Source organism: Hirundo rustica, chromosome 19 (assembly GCF_015227805.2).
Source record: "Hirundo rustica isolate bHirRus1 chromosome 19, bHirRus1.pri.v3, whole genome shotgun sequence".
In the NCBI taxonomy this organism is placed as follows: Eukaryota; Metazoa; Chordata; class Aves; order Passeriformes; family Hirundinidae; genus Hirundo; species Hirundo rustica.
The window spans coordinates 7,000,197-7,026,349 of NC_053468.1; the positions used below are offsets into that span (position 1 = coordinate 7,000,197).

General features: G+C 49.5%; 1 protein-coding gene across 5 annotated transcripts in view; it reads right to left on the reverse strand.

The window, feature by feature from the left end:
- Positions 1–973: 973 nt before the first annotated feature.
- Positions 974–26,153, reverse strand: part of CAMKK1 (calcium/calmodulin dependent protein kinase kinase 1) — a 96,438-nt gene continuing 71,258 nt past the window's right edge. For all 5 annotated transcript variants that reach the window (XM_040082363.1, XM_040082361.1, XM_058422998.1 and 2 more), the window contains 7 exons: positions 20,376–20,575; positions 19,690–19,743; positions 18,712–18,785; positions 15,203–15,290; positions 13,851–13,979; positions 13,428–13,531; positions 974–5,798 (listed from right to left, as the gene is read on the reverse strand). In XM_040082363.1, the coding sequence (XP_039938297.1) occupies positions 5,726–5,798; positions 13,428–13,531; positions 13,851–13,979; positions 15,203–15,290; positions 18,712–18,785; positions 19,690–19,743; positions 20,376–20,575 (722 nt within the window). In that variant the 3' untranslated portion in view covers positions 974–5,725. The remainder of the gene's footprint in view (positions 5,799–13,427; positions 13,532–13,850; positions 13,980–15,202; positions 15,291–18,711; positions 18,786–19,689; positions 19,744–20,375; positions 20,576–26,153) is intronic.

The following is a 26,153-nucleotide window of genomic DNA, read 5'->3' on the forward strand; positions in this document are numbered from 1 at the left end:
GTGTGTGCTCCTCCAATTTAGGGGGACAGGATATTCACTGATATATAGGACTTACCTTTTGAGATTGCCCTTGGGCTTGGGCTTAGGGTTGCAGTTGGGGCTGGTTTTGGATTTAGGGCTTAACGTGCCATTTGGTTTAGGGCTGAGCATTTGGGAAGGGCCTGCAATTGGGGCTGGGCTTGGAGTTAGGGCTGACTTTTAGATTAGAGCTGGGATTGGGTTTAAGGCTAAATGTGCCATGCGCCTTAGGCCTGGCCTTGAGATTAGGTCTGGGACTGGGATGAAGTTAAATCTGAGACCATGAGTGCGTCTCAACCCAGAGTGAGATTGAGATCAGCAGCAGGGTGAGGTTTGGGACTGAGCGCATGCCCAGCGGCACGGGGCAGAGGTCACTGCAGGATGTCCCTGCCATCGTCACAAAGAATATTCTCTTCTCCAGGCTGAACACCCCCAACTTTCTCAGCCTTGCAACATCATTGTCAGGGCTTAGGCAGATGCCTTCACCTTTTTAATTTTTTTTTTTTCCTGCAGTTTAAAAATGAGAGAAGCTTAGTGCCTCTGGCTTCCTCTCCTGGAGGAAGATGCCTGGAGCAGGGCAGGCTCAGCCAGTCCGGCCTCATGGCACCAGTTGAGCCCAGGATTTGCTGGGGTTTCTGTGCTGAGTGAGCTCTAACCCAGGCCAGCCCCTCTGCAAAGGAAATTGCACTTTTCTTTGGAAGCAAATGGAATGAAGGCAAGACAATTTCACCAGCCCCATTACACCAAGGGGCTGGAATAGCTGGGGATGTGACACCTGAGCATGACAGACCCCTGAGCTTCTTCATCCAGGAAAAGCCCAGCTTGGAAAGGGAGATGAAAGGAATCCCTCCACATCCCTCTGCTGCAGCTACGAGCACAGAGAGGGGTGAAGCAGCAGAGAACACCCAAGAGCCAGCAGCCAGTGCTGCCTTAGGAACTGCACTTACACCCAGGGTCATCTCTGTGGAATTTATTGTCATTTTCTCATCAGTTCTACAGTACAAAAGCATGCAAAAAATAAGCCTCTCTCTTCATGGTACATATTTACAGTGCAACAGCCACGTGCTGTCACAGTACTGAGTGCATTTACATCATGCTTGAATCATAGCAGAGCACATACAGGGGCAGAGGTTCAACTTCAAGTACAACAAGAGACTGAAATACCAACAGAACAGGCCTAGAAATTAGAAAGAGCAGCAAAATTACAGCACAAAGGATCTGCATTGTACCCTCGGGAGTTCATGCTTTCTTGAATTTACATCATTTTTTTGAGCACTTTGATTGATGGCTTGTGGATACTGACGGAGGGCCTGGGCTCTGCCAGCAGCAGCTCTGAGCTTACATGGCTTTTCTTCAGGAAGGGAAGGAGCAAGGCAGTGACTGATGAGCTGCTTTCCTTCACTCATCCCAGGGAAGGCTGCATTCAGAGCAACAAGGTCATGGCATAATCCAAGTTAATTCAGCCTGGGAGGGACTCGAGCCGAGCCTGGACTTGTGTAGTAGGAGGACCTGGGCTAGAAAGGAATAGCTTGCACTGCTTTGCTCAACAAACTCCACTACAAATATGCCCTGCTAAAGCAGAGAAGTTTGGAACCTCATCCAAGTTCTGTTTCCACACAAACCCTCCACTCTCTGCTTTCCAGTCTCCCTGCTGCACACCAGAGGTGCTCGGGCTCTCAGTGGCACCCCCCAGCACAGCCCTCCTGCCTTGGAAAATTTACCGAGATCCCTGTCCCTGGGAGAGCCTGAGCTTCTTAGGGGCTGCCACAAAGGCCCTGGGCTGGTGGGACAAAACTCGGGTTTTTGGGCAAGATGGGAAGGAAAGCACTGAGCTGGGGAGAGCAAACAAGCTTCCAGCCACACACCACAAATGGAGAAATTCCCCCATGGCAGCACTGCCAAGGGCTTCAGGACAGAGTTGTGCTGAACGAACACACAATTTCTCCCAGCAGCTTCTTGCAAGTCTGGCAATAAATAAGGAATGAAATTGCATGCTGGAAGTTATTTCATCGAGCCACTGTTTTGCACAGAGCAGCCACACTGTCCCTTGTCAGGCTGCCTCTGGTTGTAGCCCCAGACAAGGTCAGCTTTGCCACCAGCAGTCCTGATGCTGAAAACCTCATCTATTTGTGAGTGTGACATTCACAGCAGCACATTCCTGCCCAAAGGGTTAAAGACATGGACTGTGCATTCTTTAGTGCAGGACAGAAGAGACTTGACCAGGACTTTTGCTTAGCATTACCCCCCAAAACCAAAGGTCTAGAGCCATTAATTGAACAAGACAAAGAAATCCACCTCCTGGAGATCAGAGAGATGTGTTGTTCCCACAAATGAGAAACTTCTTTCAAGAAGGTAATCCTCAACTTGGAAGAGTCTGGAAAACTTGATGAGATGTAATGGTGTTGGGGGAAAGTGGTGATCTCTTGGTGACTCCAAGCCCAACTAACAGAGGCCAGAGCATCCCAGTGCTCCAGGAACAGCAGAGGTGAGGATCTGGAGGGGAAAAACACAGAGCACACCCCAAAGCATGAGTGTGCCACACCTGCTCTGCAGAACCCACACAGAACCGCCTCCCCTCCATCACAGAGAGGAGCAGACAAATATTTACCCATCCAGCAAAGAGAATGGTTTTACTTGAGAGCTAAAAGCACTGCCTTGCCAGGGATGTTTATTCTCAAATAAATCCCCTCTCTTCAGTCTCTTCCTTTCTTCAGAGCAGAACCAGTGTTGCTCTAAGCTGCTCTAACATGCACATAAACAAGCAAGGATTTCCTTGCAGATGAGTGAGTAGAGCCTATTTTTGCCTATCTGAGCATTTCTCCTGCTGCCAGAGCACATTTTTCATCTCATTTCATGCAAGGTTTCAAGCTGCTGTTTGTGACACGATCGGGGTGATTTCTGGGGTATAAAGGAAAGACTGTTGTCAGATTTGCTGAAGAAGCAAGGTGTGGCACGAGCTCAGAGCTCAGCTGTACAACTCGAGGAGTTGGTTCTTGGACCTGTGGAAACAGCTCCAGAAGGATTTCTTTTAGCTGAAAGGGCAAATATTTCAAAGTAGATTTTGAGATAATCCCAAAAATCCATTCCTCTCCAAAACTGAAGTGATGACTTAGGTACCACTAAAGGAACATGATATGGAGCTCATTTGTAACTTAGCAGTTGTTTGGTTTGCATTACTTGAGGCTGAGAACAGCCCTCCTGCAGCCTTGCCCCACCAGCTCCCACCCCTTGGGCATCACTAAAATAACCCCAACTGCCTGGGTTAGCAAATTATTCTTGCCCCAGATTAAAAATACAGTAATTGACCCCATGTTTGCATTCTTAGAGGTCTTTGAGCACAACCCAGGTATTGCTTAGACTTCAGAAGTCCCACAGGGATGAGGATTACCAGAACTCCCTTTTCTGCCTGGGGTAGGGGCATGTTCCTGAGATGTGTCCTTGTTCCAAGGTCACCCCCTGGTCCTGTCCTGGGGATACCAGTTGGAGAATGTTTTTTCCACAAACTGGAGGACGGTTTGCCCAGCTTGGCCCCTGGTGTGCAGCAGGAGCTGGTGGCACCATAGCACAGATCAGTTTGTACCCAGAGATAGTTGTCTCTTCCCCAGGCAGTGGTTCCACCTGGACAATCTCTCCCATTTGCAGAATTCCCTGTGCTCTCAGACAATTCACTCCCTACCTCTGGGTACTTAAATCTTCATTACAAGGCAGCAGGATCCAAGCAGGTGGTCCCACGTCCCAGGATGGGGGAAGGATCAGGGCATCCTCCTGGTGCAGGACCAGGCTCCTCAGAGGATGCTAAGCTCACAGCTGGTGCAGACACAAACAGGCAGGGTTTTTAGCACCTGGAAGCAGCAGTGCAGAGCTCAGGCCCACAGCAGTAACCTTTACAGGATCCAATGCCATTGCCAGCTTTCAACGTTAAAGGTGTCCATTAAACAGAGAAGCTGCAATGTTATTTCCCATTTTGACAATATTTACAGGTGAGCTGCAAGGAAGAGCCCAGGCTGGTGACTGCTGGGCATCCCACTGAGGTGGCTGAGGATGAGTGAGGGGAGGTGACAGGCTGGGGACAAGCAAAAGGCACCAGCAGCAAAGCCCAGCTATAAAATGTTTGGAACCATCAAATTGGATTGCAGCAAACAGAACAGGAACACCAGGATATACCAGTCACTATCAACAACCCTCGTACGTGTGTCCCCCTGCACAAAAAATGAGGGAACAAAGTCCCAAGTCCTCAGGATTAACCTAAAAACAGACACTAAGATGATTATGTAGGAACCAAATTTAATCACATCCTTTCTTTAAGTACTATAAAATAAGATTCCAATCCCAGTGGCTTCCCAGGGGCATGTTCAGACCCCAGAAGGATCAAGGGAAAATAATGACATATATTTTGACAGATGGATGTCACTGGTTTTTATTCTCTGAATGGAAGAGTGAAATTCCTGATTATCCACACAGTCTGTACAGTCAACAGCCACAGAAATGGCTGTATTTGCCTTTTTGTATTTGCCTTTTTAAGTGCAATCTCTTACTGGTTGTCAAACTGTTGAGATGAAGCTTCTAACCCCAAGTTTAGAAGCAATCTGTGGATAAAATAGCAGCATCAGCACATGCGTAAAACTCAAGAGTCTTAAAACAAAATTAAAAATGAAATCCTTTAAAAAAAAAAAAAAATCAAGTTGTGAACTTGTGCTCTGTAGCTTTCTAAAAATCCTCCACCAACATTTTCCATCCTAGGAACCTGTCCCAGTTTGGGTCATTTTCAGGAAACTAAAGTTTAAAAGCATCAGGTACGCAAGAGATGAGTGAAGAGAAGGAAATGAAATAAAATAAAGCCCAAACCTGCCACTGTTTTCAGCTGGAGAACATGGTCCATGGGTGCAGCTGATGGGGTATTTGGGAATTCCCATTCATTCCAAGCTGTCTGGGAAGAGCAGCCCTGGCAGATGTCCCTGGAGCACTAAGCTGTTCTGTGTAGCAGCATATCCCCATGCTCCAGAGCTCTGTGACATTCCAAGGCTCATTGCACGTACAGGCAATCTTGTGTAACTCCTTTGCTTTACAGCACTGACTAAAGCCAAGGCTGGAGCAGGACTGACACTGTGCAAAACTGAGGGATAAGAGGAAAAGGGAAGAAAGAGAAAGAAAGGCATAGGGAGGGACAGTGTTCACTCCAACAGCAAGATCTCATCCTCATTTAACTGATATCCAAAGACATTTTGCCATCAACTCCGCACCAGGAGCAGGACTCCTGATGCACACAAGTGCTCTACCTGTGCATTAAATAAAAACAGTTGCCCTCCGATACAAAACCTGTCTCTAACGCCATTTTTTTTTTTCCTGATGCTTGAAGGAGAGAATGCAACAACGCAAGGAAAAACTCTCTGGAGGAAAAGGACCCTTGAGACAAACCAACCCCCATTCCTCGGCCGAGACCCCCGACAGAGCCCCGGGGTGAAGCACAAGGGGAGAGCAAGGCACACACGGAGGAGCCACGGACGCCTCGCCCAAGGAACGCGGCCGCGCTGCCCCAGGGCTGGCCCTGCTCCTCGGCGCCGCTCTGATCCTCCCGCCTGCCTTCCTGCCTTGGTGCGTTTCTGGTGGGTTTAGTCTGGTTCTGTTTTGGCTGTGCAGGCCCCGGGCTGGGTGATGAGGGCAGATGTGACACCACGAAGGGCACGGCGGCGCGGCCGGCCCGCCGGCCTCAGGACGCGGCCTCGTCTTCGCACACGTCGGGCAGCTCCGGGTCCCTGGCTGCTTCTCTGCTCCCTTGTGTTCTGCACGGGCGGCAAGGAAACAAAGACATTGTAGGCACAGAGCAAGGCAGGGGGTGCTTCTTCCAACCCAGGTCAGCAATATCAACAGGGAATAGCAATGAACCAGACTGTTGTGCTTGGTACCATGTAGACACCTCAGCAATATCCCGGCACAATGCCTTGCAGCGATGTGCAGCTTGTGCCTGGACACCTGCTTGGCCTCTGCTCCCAAAAACTGAGCTCTCCACTTCCCTGAATGCCCTTCTTCACGAGGAGGTATCTGGTTCTAGGGGAAAGTCTTGCAGACCAGCAGTATGGTTTCCAAATTACCTAGTTTGCATCTGGAGAGTTCTGGCTCGCTCTCCTTTAATCTGATTTTTTTAAATAAAGATCAGAGTGATGGGTTGATCCCACAACTGCTTCTCCAAATGTAAAACTAAACGTTTCTACCAGAACCCAGCTTTTCCTACACAAAAACTGTAATTTCAGTTTCTGTGAGTTTGCCTGGTCCTCAAAACCTAAGAGCGGCAGCCCTAGAATCTCAGCCAAGGTCACTTACTTGCATTGCACTTACACCACAACAACTTCAGCCTTTTCCTTCTGCTCCTAACTTTTGATGTTTTCTCATGTAGAAGGCTTGAGCTGTACTGCACTGCAGGGCACCCTCGAGGAGCAACATCTCCAGCCAACGCAGCCAGCCCCAGCCAGTGTGTGACTGTCACTGGGACTGGATGGAGAAAAGGGGACGCCTCCAGGTGCCACCCACAGCAGAGCCAGTCGCAGGCAGATGACTTCACCTAAAACACCCATTTCTCCATCCTAAAGATATCCACAACACCAAGGAGCTGATCATCTCCAAGCAATTGTGTCTTCCAGGTGTCCAGCCTCGCTCACACCCGTCTGGCTGTATCACAGAATCATGGAAAGGTTTGGGTTGGAAGGAGACCTTGAAGATCGTCTTGCTCCACTCCCTGCCACGGTATGGACACCTTCCACTATCCCAGGTTGCTCCAAGCCCTGTCCAACACCTGGCCTTGGACACTGCCAGGGATGGGGCAGCCACAGCTGCTCTGGGCACCCTGTGCCCAGTGCACTCTGCAGAACCTGCATGGACAAGCCAGCTTGGCAGTGGAGTGTCAGCGCTGTTGCATGTGCCTGGAGCACACAGTGTTTGGGGGGAGTGGGCTGGGAGTTCTGGGGGTATATCCTGCCTAGGAACAGTACAAAGTACACACAGGGCTGACCCAATTTTTGAAGAAACCAGAAACGATCAAAAATCATGTTCCCTTCTCCCTCCACTTTAGCAAAGCCCTACAATAAACCTGACCTTGAACCTATGAAATATTTCCCTGCAGGGAAGGCTGAGGAACAGCCCTGTCTTCAGTGCCTGTCATCCCCCTCTTCAAATGATTAATCACCTCATTTAGCAGCAGAGGCTGTTCTGTGGCAGCTCAGCACAGCCCAGCTCCCTGTCTGGCACATCCTGCTCCTGTCAGGGGTGTCTCCAATGCTGTCCCACCACTCTGAGCAGCCTCTCCCTCTCCAAACCCCTCAGTGTCAGGGTGAGGGGACCCCCACAGTGGCAAACACCTGCCAAAAATCTGGGGCTGCCCATGAAGCAGCAGAGATCCAGTACCAGAGCTCCATGTCTGCACAGGAGCCAGGCTCGTGCTGTGAGGCCTGAGGCTGGATGGGAATCTCCAGTAAATAACTCCTGGTAACAAGTAAGACTCTATTTCTCCTACATTTTTTAAGGCACAGGGGAGCAAAGCCTCGTTTGTGCAATTACCCAGGTGAGCACCTGGCTGTCACCCACAGCAGCTGCAGGGGGATCACAGCCACTGGGGATTCACACGAGTTTTGTGTCCAGCAAGGAATGAACCTCCCCACGCTGCCCTCCCAAACACAGGAGCACGGGACAGGGATGCTGTGGGACAACCTACACAGCACAAACACACCTCCCTGGCAAGTGTTTGATTCCTCCACTAGTCCCCATTCCATGCAATAATCTGCCCTCATGCAGGCTGCTGAAGCCCCTTCCTCCTGATGGAAAATGCAGCAGCAGGAGGCAGCGGCACCGGGCGTCCCCGCCGGCGCCACGTCAGTCCCCAGCCGCCTCTGCCTGCCTGCTCCTGGCTATTTTGGGAGAATCTCTGCAAGTCCTTCCTCACTCAGAGCGGGCGACATCCTGGCTCTGGCTCATTCATTTGTCTCAGAGCAATAAACGAGGCCAGGCAGAGTCTCCAAAGTGCTGGAGCTGCTCCCAAAGGTATTTAGAGATGTGTGGTTGCTTCCCAGTCTCTCAGCCCAGATCTTCCCAGCCTGGCTGGAGGCTGTGTCCTGCCTGACCACCGGATCCTGGGCCTTCCCAATGAGGCAGCTCATCATGGTTTGCATTAATGTCATTTTGATATTTAACATAATTTACTGGGCCAACGCTTCCTAGAAGGGTCTGTGCAAGTGGTTGGACAAGTGACCGTGTTTTGATGAAGTCCTGGCTGGGGTGGGGTGGTCACTTGGAGCCACCAATTTTGGTCTGCCCGGAGCCCTCCCAGTGCTGCACCAGAGGCAGAAGCACAAGGAGCGGTGGAGCATCTGGAGCAGAGATGGCTCCAGCCCTTTCTTTTGCATAACCACTAAATACTAAACTCAAATTACAAAGCTCAGCCTTTCCCAAATTCCGTAGCTATTCCCTCTGCAAACATGGGGCTGAGCACCAATTCCTGCTAAAACCCAACTGTTTTTTTTCACCCCTCCCTCCCTAAAAGCAGCAGAAATGCCAAAGAATCACAAACAGAAATAATAATAAAAAGCATACATAAACGTTACGTGTCACACACAGAGAATGACTGCAGTAAAACTGCTCTTACAGGAAGGAAGGATGGAGCCAAACGCTCTCACTACCACACAAATCACACAGGCTGAGGAGGCTCTACACAGGTTTCTACAGCACCCGGGGAAACACAGACATGGAATTACCTTAAAGATGGATGCAAATATACAGATGTGTTTAAGAGGAATCTGTCCCTGAGAACAAAACAATGAGACAAAGGAAGAAAGTGATCATGAAGACAATGGCAGGTGAAGGAGCTCATACTTCTGTGCCTGTCCAGCCTAGGGAGCAGAGTGGAATGGGGATGGAACATCAGCCATGTTTACCTGAAGGGCAGATGAGGACAGGCACTGGTAGCGCTCACACAAACCCACTCCAGCCCCTACCACTGCTGAAAGCTCCAGATGGCTTCAGTCACCAGCTGTGCTTCCCTGGGCCGTGTCATTTGGCACCTCTGGGCTTTTGTGTCCTATCAGCACCTTGTGCAAGGGGGCACAGCCCCAGGAGCACTGGGCCCCTCACTGCTGATGGTGGATCATTCCAGAGGAAAACCCTGTGCCACAGCCTGTGGTATCCTGTGTGAGGATACCTACCTGCACGTGGGGCATGGCTCTTCCCACAAAACATGCAGTTCTCTCTTCGGGAGAAGCTGTTTCTGCTTGGAGACCTGGGCCAGCCACTTTTTTAACCTCCTCTCCCCCCTTGGCTTCCTTATGCCTAAACCTACATGGATAATATGGCCCTAAGGGCAGTGAGAGCCCTTTTGGTCCCTTTTTGGGAAGGCTGGAAATAGGGTAGGCTTTTAAAAACCAACTGAGCCCCCACAGAGGAGCTGACAACCACATTTCATCAGTGGTATTAGCAGCCATAATGGGAAAGTAAATTGTGTCTGTCAAAACACAGCAATTAATTTGATAGGTTGTAGCTGCAATAAATGAGAGCAATAAAATGTGGTGAAGCCAGTGCTGACTCAATTAAGAGAAATGTGGAGCAGGCAGACGAAAGGCTGCAAACACTGCGACCAGGAATCCAGAACTTAGCTGTGAATGCTGAACTGGGCTTAAAAAATACTCTGGAGCTGCAAAATTAGAGAAGATCAGTTGCTTCTGCAGCCGCCATTAATGATGGGCTTGAACCTGGCCACGGTCTGCAGGACCTGGAAGAGTCCCTGAATCACTGCCTGTCCTGGGAGATCCTGCACGAAGGGCAGCATCCAGTGACACCTGGCCACTGCTCAGCTGACAGGGTGAGGCGACAGCTGGCAGCACTCACACCACTCTAGGTGTGCAAAAACAAGGACTGCTAAATGGGGCATCTTCGTTTTAGTTCCCCTCTGCCTGCTGAGGTGTCTGCACTGAAAATCTGCCTTTTAAACTGCTCAGTGCTGATAAACAGAGCAGCAAGTAACAGGCAGGAGAGGATTCGCTTCTTCCAGGTCTAAAGAGTCGTAAAAAAATCCCCTTCTCTCCTCCCAGTATTAATTTAAGAACTGTTTCATATCAGTGGTGTCTTAATGGTGTCCTCTAAAAGGCATCAAGGCTACAACAGGAGGGCCCTGCTGCTACCGCAGACATTTCCAGGAACAGAGCCCAGCACGCCTGTGTAGGTAATGCAGGGAGAAATTAAAAAAAGATGCAGCCACATGATTTAGTTTCTTCCTCTCCAAATCCCAAAGAGTGAGCTTGAAGGACAGCTCCATTTTCACAGTCATCAACTGGGCATTTGGTACCAGAGCTCAGCTCAGCTGCCAGAGGATTTCCTACAGGGTACATCCTCAGGAATGGCACAGATGTAAGATGCTTGAAGCAGCAGTGAGTGGGGCCCTGGCAATTTCACATGCAGCCTAATAAAATAAATTGAATGTGAAACTGGAGTATTCTAATTGCTTTCCTTTTTCCTTCTGTAGAAACACAGCAAATTATTTCCTACCTACAACTAGAAGGAGATGCAATATTACAAAAGCTGACTTATGTCCCTCTAAAGACACTGCCACTGGGGAGAAGGAGCTCTGTGGAGGAGAGCTTGGGAATGTGTGGCTCATTTTTCTCTCAGCTCCTCCTGGGCATGTCCAGGGCACAGTGATGGCTGCAGGCACTGCTTTTCTGGCATGTCCCAATCTTGGGGTCCCCAGTGCAGCTGCAAGGGTGATGGACATGCAGAAACTCTGCAGAGCCTTACTACAGCAATATTATCTCCTCCTGCAAGATCCTAAAACTTTACAGAAATCCAGACCCACTTGAAAGTCATTTTAACACAGCTCTATTCATAACATTGATACTTTATATGTGCAGCAAGGGTGTTTTTTTCGAGGGAACAACCAAACTGAATTAAGAAGTGGATGAGCTTGGTGTCTACTCTGTTTGCCCCTGAGGAAATAACACTGTCATCAAGAGATAACTCACTGAACAATGAATATTTCCCATTTAGCCATGGTTTACTTGAAATTAACGTCATTAGATCCAACACATCTATTTAAATTTGGAGTTATTTTCATTCGATTCAGTCAGTAAAGCATCTTCCCAAGTTTGAAATAATAATAAACCATATGCCTTAAAAGGAGCATCCCTGCTGTAGTGTTTAATATACAACACCATTTTTTTGGAGAGGCTTGGCAAGTATCTTTCTTTTCAACAACAATTTCGAGATGGGTTCTCAAAATTCCAGTTGTGCATGAAATAATTTAGGATTAAGTCAATTGTTACTGCCAAAAATTGGCACTGCTGGCACGAGACTGCGAAATTAAGCACAGGGATTAGTGCAGTGGAGGACTGGCACATTCACATTGATTTGGGGATTTCTGAGTGCTCACACAGCTGGGCAGAGGCCAGCCCAGCACGGCTGCAGCTCCATCCCTGGCCTGGCATGGTTTTGTAAACTAAGGGCACCAGACACAGCAGCGCAACAGTGGAAATTACACACTGCTTTAAAAAAATAAACCTTTTAGTTTGTACAAGGAGCCTGAAAACACACAGGACCAGAATGAGCTGAGACAGGGAAAGATGAATGAACTGAGAAAAATCTGACTAGCAGCTTTAAAAAGGAGACAAAAGTGGAGGCTTACAGCTCATCTTGAAGGCCTGAGAATATTTTACAAAGGACAAGACATTGATAATGTGGCTGATCAGAGGTTTCACAGCTAGCTGAGATCAAATGAACTTCGTTTTTTTCTGAGCAGATACTAAAGCACCCAGCTCCAGGCAGGAACCAGCATCAAGGGTCAAGGATTTTTCTCACCACCTGGATGAGTTTTTAAGCATCTCAAATGAAGGCAGAAGGGAACAGGTCCCTTTTGGAAACCAGGCTCAGAGTGACCACCCTGAAATATGAGTTCAGGCAGGGTTTGAAAAGAAATTCTGCCTTGCTCCAAATTACCTGTCCGGGACAGTGGGAAGAATAAAATACATTTTTCTTCAAATTTAGCAAATGTTTCCCCATTTCAGAGCAATGCAATGCAGTGACCAGGAAGGATAGTGAAGATCTGGGTAGGGACGTGTGTCCAATTAGCAATAACTAATTTGGAAGGCATTGAGCCAAGAGAAACAAATCGGGGCAAATCCCTTGTGCTAAGATGGCAAAGGAGCTGTGAGTGCCATGCCCCAGCTGTGTCCCACAGCAGCACTCATGACCAGGGTGTTTTAATGCCAAACTGGTGTCTGGCCATGCACACCAAGACAAAGACTTCACTAAAGTCTCCAATACACAGCTGGGGATTTAGAACATTATCATCCTTAATTGAGCTGAGCCCTGAAATCCCCACACACCTGTGAGAGACAGAGAGAGACTCCTCTAATCGTGTTGTCAGTGGTGCAGTGAGACTCAGCACACCCTCGTGGGAGTCTGCTAGGAATGGAACTGGGGTTCTGGGGGAAAAGAATCATTTTGGGACAACACAGCTTTGTTGTCAGCTACAGTCTTATAAATCCTGTGGGGTGAGAACTTTATTTATGTAAAAATAATTGTCCCAGATCAGGCTACTGGTCCAGCTGTTATTTACTGGACTGATGGCACAGAATCCTGGCTCTGAAAGGAATCTGTGACAAAAATGAGGGAGAAAGAGTAAGAACCAAGTAAAGGACAGAAGAATTCTCTCCCCATCCCTGTACACACCATCATGGTTAAAAACTGGTGATGAATCTATTAGTCATCAAGATCTCTATTCCCTTTTTCATCCCAATATAGTAATTTATACCCAACCTCCAAACGATCCCCTTGCAATGTGCTCCACTATTTCATTAACTTGCAAAAAAAGTGTGAAAAAGTACTGTATGTGTTCTCAAGTGAAAAAGCAATTTCAAAGTGTTCTTTTTTGTCTGATCATGATGTCTCTGCCCAGATTTGGGCCCCAGACCACAGGTCGAATCCCATCATCTCATTTTGAGTTTAAAACCTACATAAACTGCTCATTTTGTACCATTTCTGTTGTCCATAGAAAGAAGAATTAAACCCTCCAATATATATCCAAACTAGACCCTAATTAAACTTATTTTACTTCACCAATCCCTAACGGACCTTTGATCACAGCATTATAAACTATCAGGTCAGAAAACAGACTCCAGTTTAGCACCTTACATGTGGTTAGGCCAAACCCATCTTACAGAGAAAACTGCATCCATAAAAGAGTTTTTAGGCTGCAGTAGTACCCTGTATATCAATCTGAGAGGACCTGAGGTAGATTTTATCTCCAGTGTTTGATGCAGAAGGGAGTTTTGTCTTTAAATGCTACAGAAAAGATTTGCAAACTGCTTCCCCCACCCTCCCTCCCCACACACCTCGGCCCTGCCCGTGCTGCAGAGCCAGGCATGGCTGGAGGTACCTACATCAGCAGGTTCCCTGGAGCAGACATGGATCTCTCCTCCCGCCTCGTCTGGACCTCAAAGGGATTCCCAAAGGAGCGTTTCCTCAGCATGGCCTTCACCAGGATCTTCGAGGAAGAGAACAGACCGGTGAGAACAGCAGGACTGACTCCTGGAAGCTCGTTCAAAGGAGTAACAACGGCTTCTTTAATAATTCAGCTGACATTTTACAGCACTACAGCAAAGAGCACGAAGCAGAGGAACCCGCAGAAGAGCTGCTCGAGAGCGTCAGGCTGCCGCAGTGCTCAGGCACAAGAAGCTCACACCGGGTGAAAAGGCCGAGATTTCCTGCCAGGAACGCACGCGCCCCCTCTCCAAACCTCCTCCACCAGCTGAAGGCTTCAGCACAGCCCCCTGCTCGGAGGATGAGGGGCATTTCACACGTACCACGGCTGGCAGGCTGGGGATGGTCTTCACAGAGTTCTGGACCTCCTCCTCGGTGACCTCCACCACGGAGCAGTGCTCCTCCTCCAGCGGCAGCGGCTCCGCGCCGCCCCTGCTCAGCCACGGGTGCACCTGCACGGGGGACACACAGCTCTGGGCTGGGACAGAAACGGGGCACAGGGCTCTCTGCGGGGGCAGCTGTCAGCACTGCTCCATCTCCCCCTGCCAGAGACGGTTTTTTAACCTGCCTCCTTGGAAATGGCCGCAGTGTGGCTCAGCGCTGTCGCACCTGCTGCCGCCAACCAGCGCCGTGGCACCCTCTGAATGGAGTTTGAAGCATTTTGAAAACCTGAGTTATCTGGAGTATTTTCGTCTTTTGTCTTGCACGCAAGCAGAGCAAAGCCCCCTTTTCTTGCTGCCTCTCATGGGATGGTTTCTTGGCTGTGAACAGGGAGAAAGCCCTGTCTGAGGGCCGAGCGCAGAGCCCAGCCTGACACGTCCTCCATCGCATCCAAGGCCAGTCCCCAGCACAGCACCATCTTCTGTGCACAGCCAGGGACAAGAGCCAGCACTCAGCTCTGCTCTTCTACCCACAGGCTCTTACAGCGTGCCTGCAAGAGCTGTCAGGTGAAATCCCATAAATACAGCTCCAACCCTGGCTTTGGCCCCCTGGGCACGGAGGGAGGGGATGTCACGATTTTCTCCTGAGGCTCAGCCTTTCTACTGTCAGCTCTGGTGGTAATACTGGTGTGGGTCTGGGGCAAAGCAAAGCAGAGCTTGCCCTGTAGAGCATGCTGATGGATCTCTGGAAATTTTGAGCTCCTCCAGCCGGTCCAAAGCCTTGGTGAGGGGTGACAGGAGGACAGCAAACCCAGAACATAACCACAACCTGGGAAGCACTGTGCTCTGCCAGGCCTCTTCATTCTTTCTATTATTAAACATCTCCCAAATTATGGTGATAGAAACAAATGTGCTGCCTTGAGGCCACTGGCCACAAAAGGACCAGAGGAGGAACACACATGCAGTCCCTGGAATGCACATCCAACACTGCCAGCCCAGGCTCTGCAGCTAGCAGCTCCCCTGACAACGCTGACTCTCCCAGGGATTCACTGAGATCAGCCAGCTTTTGAGTAATTTTCATTTAAATAAGTAAACAAGGAAGCTTTTGTCAATATTCCCCAAGCAAGTAGCAGTGATGGAGCTGTGGCTGCAAAATGAGCGCTCTCCCTTTCCAAGGGAGGGTGCTAGAGACAGCTCCCCAAACAAACACTGCCAACAGCTCTGCCTCATTAGAAGGTACCAAAGGACATAAAATCAGCTGAGACTAAAAGCTCTAATATCAAGGTCCAAGTTACCTTTATCTCAGGGACTGTTATCCTCGTTTCTGGGTTTTTATCCAGCATGCGCAGGATCAGATCCTTGAGCTCGTCACTTATCTGTGCTCTGAGTGAAGAGAACAGCAGCACGCAGTTAACAAGGGAATTGTAAGTGCAGCAATGCTCAGTTCCTACTGCAGTTACCTGCCAGAGGATCTGCTCTGCTCTGGAGATGTTTTCTCTGCAAACCTGGCTTGAAAAAGGAAGGCACCAGTCACTGGTACAGGGCTTGGATATCCTGTCCTGCCCCTAACACAATGGCACACGCTCAAAATGCAGGATGAGGGAGCAGGTGAACGGCCCTGAGGACATTCTTGAAGACAGCACTTCAGAGGGGAATTTCTGAGGGGAGACTTGGAACAACAGAGTGTTCCTGAGAGCAGAACTGGAGCTGAACTCTGTGAACCAGGAGGGGCACAGCTTGATTTGCTGAACCTGCATCCTGAGCAACTGTATGCTGGATAAAACACCCCCATCTGACATTCAAGTTCCCAGCTAAGCTTCCAGGTTGTGTTATTTAAACTGCTTCCAGAACACTGATTGCAGGCAGCCTGTAACTCAGTTTGCCCTACCTGCAAAGCTCAGCCTTGGGCTAACAAAAGAGAAATACACCTAAAACTTTAACACTATTTCCAAGATCTAAGTGAACCCAGGAGCCACTCTGTTGACATGGAGCCCTTGGCCCTGCAGCCCAAAGGCTGCAATGACTCCTGTGGTTAATGATGCAGGAGATGCCTTTAAAATGCTCTAGATCTGAATGATCAAAGTGCTGCTGCAGTAAAATGCCAGCATGTGACTGAATTGTATTAGGCAGCTGAAAGTCTGTGTCACAAGTGACTCTTGAAGAACTGTGTTTCTTCGTGGAGACGGAACTTAGCAGCACAAAATGTCACTCTCCAGGAAGGCAGGATTTGAGACTGAAAACAATAGTGAGCACCAGGTGCTGTGCCCACCTCCTCTGCACCCCCCTCCCCAAGCAGAGAAGGGAATAAACTATCCCAAACCAAAATGAAAACCACATGACAGCAAGGGATATTTCAGTCTGATGAAAACAGAGCTGCTGTTTAATAATTCATGAATATTTTATTTGGACTTTGGCTACGAGATCTTTACAAACAACCACAAGGAAATGCTGCTCGTTCAGAGGCAAGAAGGGGGTTCAGTTTGAAGCCTAAACACATAGAGTTGCATCAAGGGTCTGCTGTACACTGGCAACAGAGCCCAGACAAAGGGAACAACAGGATGAGTCCTCAGAGACTCGGGTGACAATTTCAGCTGGAGTAAAGGAACGGTGCTGCTCTTGAGATGAGCTCCAGAGGAACAGCCACGGGCAGTGACTGTGCATTTAGCAGGTCAGAACAAACAAATCCCTTCCAGACACCACACTGCTGCAGGTGAGACAGCATTTTAAAAATACTTAAAATCAGTTCTGTGCCAAAGTGTCGACAGCTTTACTTAAAACACAATAAATAGAAAATAAAACCACATTTCTGGGCACCAGATTGATTTCTACGCAACCCAGGATTAAAGTCATAGGGAAAAGCCCCACAGAAAGGATCACCAAGTGTCAGGTGGGTCATGGCCAGGTAACAGATCCCATCACCCTGTCTCTGGTTCCCCTTCTCTCCAGTCTGCAGCAGAGTGGGAACACTGTGCCTGATGGCATTTTTCCTTTGAAAAGCCTGCGCTGTCTGGGATTTCTCACAGCCGTAGTCCTCTGAGGGCTCTCAGGAAAATGCCAAGCACAGAGCTCAGCATCCATTCAGGAGGGTTGCCAGCACCACAGATCACTTTACAGGGTGCCCCCAGGTCAGGGAACATTGTCCTGGGCTTCACCAGGAGGGACTGGGCACAGCTTCTGGCTCTCCTGACACACGTTTGAAGAGAAGCTTCAGCTTGCTTTTTAGTCCTGCCAGGATCCTCAGGGTGTGAGCTAAGCCCATTTGCCTCGTGTCATACCAAGGACTCCGTGACACAACTGAGACCTCCAGTGCCATAAATATTTATCCTGGTGTCTCTAAGGGAAGGGACAGGATGGTGACAGCAGTACAGTCAGATCCATCTGTCCTAAAGGTTGTCAGGAAACAGGCAGTGGGTTTCCATGGGCTGTCTGCAAACAGGAATGTCTCTTTTGTAGCCATGGTGAAATAAATTGAAACAAAAATACTCCTCTCTATAGAGAGGTGCTAATTCTGCAGGAGGTCAGGGTGGATCCACTCCAGTGAATTCCATGTCTCTGTTGCCGCCTCTAACAAATAGATGTGGTTTGGACAGCTGTCAACACCTAGTAACCCTCAGCTCCTCCAACAACCTAATCAGGGGTGCAGCTTTTTTTAGACTGGGAGAACAGGTCACTGAGGAATCCACATAAATCACACAGCCCAATTATCGCTGAAGGAAATGCCTGAATGAAGGAATGGATCTCAGCACAACCCAGTTAGCCCATTAAATGTTAATAACTTACTGCAGAGGCAGATGGGAACAGTCACTTGGAAGCTGACTGCTAACCCAAATACACGGTGCCTGAGGGAGGGGTGGGAGTTTTGCCAGCCCTGAGCAAGGGAGAAAACTGCCAGGGGAACATAAACAGGTTTGGGGTTTTCTGGCTGCAGTGCTGTCGAGACAAAATCCTGTTCCAGCTGCAGGTGGGGACACAGCAGCAGAGCATGAGCAGCCTTTGTGCTCCTGAAGCCTCAGGCCCAGGCATCTGGTCCTGCCAGAATTGCTGCCCACGCACACTGGGGTCTGTGTGTGCCCTGAGCCCAGGAGCTCCCGAGCCCTGGGTGGGCTCCAGCTGGGCAGAGGGGGCTCTGCAGTGCCCGGCTCTCCTCCTCAGTGCAGCCAGGGCTCAGCCCAGAGGTCTAAAAGAGGGCACCCTGAGAATCCATGGCCTCCTGTGGGATCAGAAGGAAGTCTGGGACTGCCAAGGTGGAGGCCCAGCCCTTTACTGAGATTGAAAATTCAGTGAGCATCTCACAAAAAAGTCTTCTCTTGCCATAGATGTTGGAAGCGTGCACACACCACAGGCTGCTGACAACATCCCTCCCTTCCTCTCTGATACCACATGTGCCTCTCATTATTACAGCTTTAATTTGAGCCTACTTAGACCAAGGTTTATCACCACATTGCTTGTGAAAATGAACAAATTAAATCCTTCTGGTGGCTGCTGCATGGGGAGAAAAAAAACCAAACCATGCATCCAGCATCTCCAGAGTTGAGCGTGTGGAGCAGAACTTCCTAGATCTAGAACCCCTTCACTTCCAAAGAGCCATTTCCCTTAGTCCCTGTCTGCACAGCGAGGACAGAGGAAGAGCAGAGGCACTTTTAACACCTCAACAACATCACCAGCACAAAACCCAAGTGAAGGACCCAGGAGAAAACAGAGCACCTCACCCACACATATCCATCCCTCCGTGGTGACCCACTGTGCCACACCGAGAATAATGCTGAAAATGAACTTTTACAGTAGCAGAGTAAAATTTACTCACTCTTCTGGGAACTCCACAGGCTTGGTCTTGATCCTGTTATGAAGACCCAGAATATATTCATCTATAAAAGGGCACTGTAAAACAAACAAGAGATTTTCCAGTTGTCCGAGATCCTGGCATCAGTCAGGCATTTGTCATTCATGGAACACCAAGTCCAAGCTCTGCACTCCCTAGATTTTACACAGAGATGGAAAAAAATTAAATCTCTCCACACACAATAAATCGATTCATTCCTTATTAAAAAATAAATTCAGAAGAACAGCAGAGGCCTCCAGGGAAAACATACCTGGAGTGGAATACCCTCCTTCATCCAGCCTGCCAGGTGACCATGAACGGCCTCTGCCACCTTCCCTGGCCACTCCTTACCCAGAGCTGGATGCCTGCTGCCCGTGTGGTGGGATGGGCAGAGCTCTGTGCTTGGACAGAGGTTCAGGTAACATTCCTGCCCACAGAGACTGCTGTACACACACCTGTGTGCTGCTCATCCTGGGACAGCCTGGGACAAGGGGGTTCTGGCCATGGCGAGGGAAAAGCCACGACAGGACATGGAGTGTGCAGAAGGCAGCACCGAGGAGCTGCCTCTGCCAAACTGGACCCCCATCAGTCCTAACTCAGCTTTGGCAGACAGAGCTTTCTGCCATCTGGTTCCAAAGTGCTGCAGCAGTTTGGGATCAACCCTATGCCTCTATCCGGGCTCTGGCTCATTTCTAAATGCAGGCAAAGTGGATAAACCCCCCCCAAACTGCTGGTGGTGCTGCTGATGCTGCTCTGGGTTTGCAGCACAAGCAATGGCTCCACATTCAGGGCCCATCTGGAATGATCCTTTCCTAGAGCACAGCACCAGCCCCTCTGATCTGCAGGGGGATTTTTGAGCTAACAGGAGGTAGGTCTTTGTCTCTAGTATTTGCCTTTATTTGGGAAGGAATGAGCCCAAAGCCAGGCAGACAGCGCAGTGCAGGGCTCTGAACGGCAGCTTACCTTCCCATAAACAAAGCAGTACAGGGTGATTCCCATGGCCCACACATCCAGTGCCTGAAAGAGAGCACGAACAGACAGTAAAGGAGAGGCAACACAGATGATCTGGGCAAGCTGGATTTCCCCCCCAGTTCAGAAAACACTGTATGCAATTAACATTTTCCGTGTCACTTAGAAGTTGGCCTCCCAAGGGCAGCTCTTGCACACCTGAGGAGTGAGGGCAGTGCCAGGCCAGGCGTTGCTCCCCGGCCCTGCTGTGACCAGCAAGCAGCTCCTTCTTACAGGAAATTACACCATTCAGGGCTGAACCTCAGAAGTATTCCAGACAAAAGCATCCCTGTTAGACTCTATCCCTATGTCTGCACCGCCAGCCTTGGCAGTGTCTCCCGCTCCCAGGGAACCGAGATATGACCTTGGTGCTCAGCAGCCCCCTGTGCCTCTTGGAAGGAACTCAAAGGCTTCCTCCTTTCCCTTTGGGCAGGGCAAGGGCTCTAGCATGGCTTCAGCCTAGGCAGGGACCCACAGCAAAGTGTCTGCCCAGAGCAACCAAATGCAAGCTGTGCCTGGCCTGGAGAGAATCAGAGACTCAGTTTCACTAAATGATTTGTACCACAGTCAGGGTGCAGATGTGGCACTGCCCCTTGTGCCACGCCCGGGGGTCCCAGGAGGCACCAGCTGGGAGCACCGACCTTTCCACTGAAACTTTTGCCAGTCTGTGAGATGGCCTCCGGTGCCATGAAGGCTGGGGTCCCTGCCGTGCTGGACAGCTGGGCATCGTTCCCTTCAAACTGATTGCTGACACCGAAATCGGCGATTTTGACGTGGCCGTCGTCTCCTAAGAGCAAGTTGGAAGGTTTGATGTCCCGGTGGATGATCTTCTGGTAGTGCACTGAAAAACACCCAAAAAAGGGAGCGCGGTCGGCCACGGCAGCCAACACAACACCCCCAGGGGAAACCTGTGCAGGAGAGGGAAAATAAAGGTGCAAGCTCAGGCAGCACACTGCCAGCTGCTGCTGGAGATGGAATATAAGGGAGCAGAAGGGTCATTTCCTACAGCCATTCCTTTTTGGGACCTCACTGGGACACAGCTCTCAGAAATACCTCTAGAAAGACACAAGCTCAGGGAAAGCTCAGCCAGTGGGAACAACCAGTGATGCTGGAGAAGGAAAACGCTCAAATCCTGCAGATTTGCTTGGCCTCATCAAACCAGCTGATGGGGCTGGGCCACCTGCTGTATTAAAGGTTTATGGGACCCAAATAAAGAGGTTCACTGTTAGTTTATTGGGTTTGAAACTGCAGTGCTGTGAAGCTCATCAAAAGGGGCAGAACCACGGGTAGAATGACACAGGTGACAAGCAGCTGAGTGCCAGGTTCAGCCAACGGCTCAGGAATCCGTGGGCATTTCCAGCTCAAAGGATGGAAAAGTGGAGCTCCAAGCTTGGAGCTAGCACCAGCTGGCTGATGCCAGCACCCCAAAGAAAGAGGCACTCTTTATTTAGCCAAGCTTCTCAATGGAGCCCACAAATAGAGAAACCAGCTCACCTTGCTTTGCATCACCCCAAACCCCCACCCTGGCACAAAGCTCCCAGCCATTCCCACCACTCCTGCACCTCCTGTGGCCAAACCTGGCCCTTCACTCCACGAGGCTCCAGCTCTGTCTCAGCTCCATGAGGCCACCCCGGGCACCGGCTGAAGTGCTTGTACATCAAACATGAAACAAACCCTTGCAAAGAGCTTGGAGGCTGAGATGCACTGAAAAGAACAATAAAAACCACCTCTTCTGTGCAACATTGCACTTGAAGGACGTTTCCAGGCCACTGAGGGAAGCAGGGAGCTGTAGGAAAGTGGCTGATTTCTCAGGAACTCGGAGACTTGAAAAATAAAAAGCCCACCAACTTTCAGAACATGAAATGACCCCAAAAGCAGAACTGTACAAAACCCAGGAGACTTTACTGAAGGAGGAGGAGGAAATCCTCTAATCCTGCCCTCCATCCTCCCCTGGCTCCAACCACTGTTTTCACATTTCCTTCTTGCAAACAGAACATGTTTGTTTTTATACCTCTCCAAGAGCACTTTTCACATCTCCTAGGAAATACACACTGGGGGGAGGAAAATGCTGGCCTAACCCTTTCCTGCTTTACAAACCTGACCACCACACTGCCACAAAGGCAGCCTGCCCTGTGGAGCATCCCAGTTTGCGCTTTAGGACCAAGGATGAACAAACTTCATTTAACTTTCTGCTCTTTTCAAGCCAACCTTCCAGCAGACCACGCTTGGGGAGGGGAAGTCACACCTGCAGGTGTTTTTTTCTGCACTCAGTTTAAAGCACTGTTGGGGGCTGCTGTCCTTGGCACATTGGAGAGCTGCTCTGGAGATCCAGCAGACAAAACTTGCATCTTCTTCCAGATGTGCACCAACTGCATGGCCAGGCTGTGGTGGGAGGCAGTCAGTGCTGTCACAGCCTGCCCAGACAGCCAGGATAAACAGCAAAACCCTGCAACAACAGTAATTAGGAGGAGACATCTGCTCAGCAGCAGAGCTGGTGGCAAGCTGGCATTTCATTATGGTAATATAGGGAGAGCAATAAGAGTGAGGGGGGAGTGAGGTTTTCCTTCAAGAGATGATGAGCTGCTTTTCAGGCAGGTGTCTGCTCTCACGCCTGACACCACAGGGCTAAGGTTCCCAAAGCCTCTAAAAAACCCCAAAACAAACACGGACCATATGAGTACATCCCTGGAGCCTGGGCTGTAAAAATTAAGGCAAGCAAGTACTCCAGGCTTTTTATTAATTCTCCCTTGTAGGAAAGTAAAAAAAACAAAAAAAAACCAAAAAACCAACCACAAACAAAATAAATCCACAAACCATTTTCTCTATCGTATAACTGTATTTTGTAAAATACATTCCCTGCCTCTGCAGCACCTAATGAAAGCTGAGGAACACTGTGGGCAGTTTTCCAGCTGCCATGTGCTCCCTCAGTGCCCATCTCTGCTGGTCCCCAGCAGGTCTGGACACAAACAAGGAACAAAGAAATTAGAAACACATCCTCTGCAAAAATCAGAGCCATCAAACAACGGCTCATTTGGCCAATGAATATTTGAGTTTCCAGGTGAGAACACTCAGGTGTGCTGGGGACAGTGACAGTCTGACCTCGGGTGCTCCCAGGAGAGACTCAGCTCAAGTGCCTGCAGGGCTGAGGAGCTCAGGAGTGAGCCTGGCCTCTGGAATGCCACATCCCAGGTGCTTCTGAACACCTGGCATCCATTTAAAACAAGGACAGACTGGGATGGGAAGGGGACTGATGCAGAGGGGTGACTGGGAGCAGTGTGTGACAGCAACCGAAGTCTCCTGCCAGCTGGCTGAAGGATTTCTGCTCCCTGCAAACCCCCTTCCCTTTCCAGCCTTGTGCAGAGGCCACAGCCACGAAGGGAGAAGGACAGGGAACTGAGCACCAGCTGGTGTAAATGAACACCACAGCCATAAAAACTGAAAGAGAAGTGCTCACATCTGCCAAGAAATGATTTGGTGTGGAGCTGCTCACCTGATGAAGGAAACCTGAAATCCCTGTCCTGCTCTGAAGAAATGTAACTCCAAGTCCCAGCCTGCCAGTTGCTGTGGGCATCCTCCCCGGCACAGCTTTCCAAAATTGGCTTTGGGCTTTAAAATGCCCAGGCTTATCCTCTCCTGTGCTGTGCCTCGCCACTGGTACAGCTCAGCACAATGCAGAGTAAAACATTCCCCCAAAATGGTTCCCAAATTTGTTCCCAAGTCCGCTTGTAGGCAATAGACAAACTGCTTTGTTTGGGAGCTGCAGGAAGGAGCAGGACTGCTCACCTGCAGGACACCCACACAGCCAAGCTGGGAAAAACTTCCCAGCCCTCCAACTTCTGCTGCCAGTCCAGATCTCTTGCAGATACACACTGCAGGGAGAAAGGCAGGAACCAGTTAATTGAGAGGACTGCCAAAGGCTGCCTGGACGTGCAGCAGTGACACGCAGCACTGCCACAGGGCTGTCCTGGGGAAAGGTGCTGGTTAAAGCAGCACGAGGTGCATTTCCAGCACAGCACACAGAGGGAAGGATGGTGTTATCCCTGCAGAACTCCAGAGGGAGAGCTAAGCACCTTGGAAATAAAAGCCTACCACTAATGACACCCTCCAGACTGTTAATGACTGCTCAGAAGGGACAAGGAGCACAGGAACTACCCCGAGGGGAGCAGGGGACAGCCACGGTCAGTCTAACACAACCACCAGCAGAAATCAGCCCTCTCATTTCACCACCTGAAACATTTGGGAACAAGCTTCATCCTCTGTAGATTTAAGAGCAGCAGGTAGGAAAGGCACTCTTGTTAGGATTAGTTCCCTAAAAGCCAGGACCAGAGGTCCCAGAAACAAAAAAAACGTGTCCTGTTCTTGGAACTAAGGACACATTGTGACACAAATAGGAGCAGGGCTGCTCCAGGCCCAGCAGAGGAAAAAAAAAGCATTTTCAACATGTAAAAAAAAAAACCTAAATGTGCTTTAAACAAACATAACCAAAATAAAGAACTGTATTGCTGCACTTAGATGTGCTCCATGAGGGTCTGAGGATTATTCTTCTTCCTTTAGAACAACTCACAACCTCCCCTTAGTTCCCTTCACGGGCAGCTGGGACCCCTAAGCCGAATCCATGACTTTGAGAGAACTTCCAGCTACTCTGTGTCCTGCTCAAAGAGCCAGGCTCTGGGTTTTTTGCTTGCCACAGTACAGAGAGAGTCACAAAGCAGGCAGAGACTGCCCTCAGACCCAGCCCAGCCACTGGGACTAGGAAGCCTTGGGAAGGACCTTCCCACTGGTGCTGCCCTTCAGCTCATGCACAAGGCCACAGCTGAGAAACACCAATTCCCGTGCAAATGCACTTACCTGCACCCCTCCCCAGGTTAAATTCGATGCCCAAGCAGAGCACTTTGCTGAAGCTGCTTTGGCAAGCTGATAAAATGGCTCCACGTGTTGCTTCTACCTGGAGAGGGTTTTGCTCTTTAAGCAGGGGTCAGCAGCTCACCAGAATGACCTCCCTGGGCTCCAAAACACCCTGCACTTTCTGTGCTGACAGACCTGGGCAGGGCATAGATTGGTATTTCTCCATAATGAAAATGAAACCACCTAAGATATCACAGAGCCCTTTGGACAAAGTCTGATTATGCAGCGCTCTGTTACATTTGGTTTTATTAGACCCATTCCTCATGTCAATGGAGGGGTAACACTGTTTCAGGCCTATTTGCATCTGGATAGCAATCCCATGGATTCCTAGAGCATCATCCAGGAAAAGATCTCAAATGTGTTACAAACACTCGTTTGTTAATCCTCACAGCCACCCCATGAGCCAAGCAGGCAGGGCAGGTGAGTACATTTTATCACAACTCGTGTTAGAAAGCCTGACCAGGGATAGCTGAAGTTGGATTTAGTCAAGACCTGCAGCTCCAGGGTGCTCAGAAACAAGGAAATGATGCCTGAAAGTCTGGTCTGTCTCCTGAATTGGGGCATGGAGCACTGTTCCCTAAGAACAGCCTGCTGAAGGCTGATGCTGCGGAGATACAACCTCCAAAGAGGATCCAGAGCTCCCAGGGTGTGAGCAATCCTTGGGAAAGGACCATCCTTCCTCTGTCCCTCTTGATTTCAGACAGAAAGGCATGCTGCACCTACTGCAGCTGGCAAAAACCTGCGCTTGGGTGTTCAAATTCAAGCCCGTGTGAAAAAAACTGCCTAAAATAAAAGGTCTTCCTGAAAATCGGGCTTTTTAGGGCATTTTTGTTTGTTTGTTTCTTCACTGCAGTTTGAACTGAGTTGGTAACAGCAGCCAGCTATGGTCAGTAGACGGAGCTGGAGAAAAGATTGGATTTTGGGGAAGTTCTGTGCTGCTGGACCAGCTGGCTCCTATCTGCACACTCCAACCTGGGTCTCCACAGCTCTGCCACTGCCTCCCTGCTCCTTGGCAAAGCCCTGCTGAGCACATCATTTCCTTCTGCTCAGTCCCTCAGCTGCCCTCGGTGGGACAGGACAGCCATTTCCCAAAGACTCCTCAGTCCAGATCCCACAGCTTTCCCTTTCACTCAGAGGCAGATGCCTGGGAACTGTCTGCCAACCAATCCAGAGAAGTGGCAGAAAGAGACCTTGTTCCTCAAGTCCTTTTAGAAAAGGTGCTTCTCACTGCATCTCCCCTGGATATCTTGGATATGCAGCAGGTTAACACAAACTTGCTAAAAGCTCATTTAAAAATTACACATATAAAACTTTGCAGTGCACTGACACATCCTGCTATTTACTGAGGCCAGTGCTGAATTCTGCCTGATTAAAACCAGAATCCCATTCAAGGGCAAAAGCAATCCATATGGTGCTACTGCAGAGCCTGCTTAGTATTACTCTCACACTGCCCCTGTAGCAAAGAAGTGATTTAACAGCCTCTCAGGGAAACTCCTGCACCACCATCCAGAGCT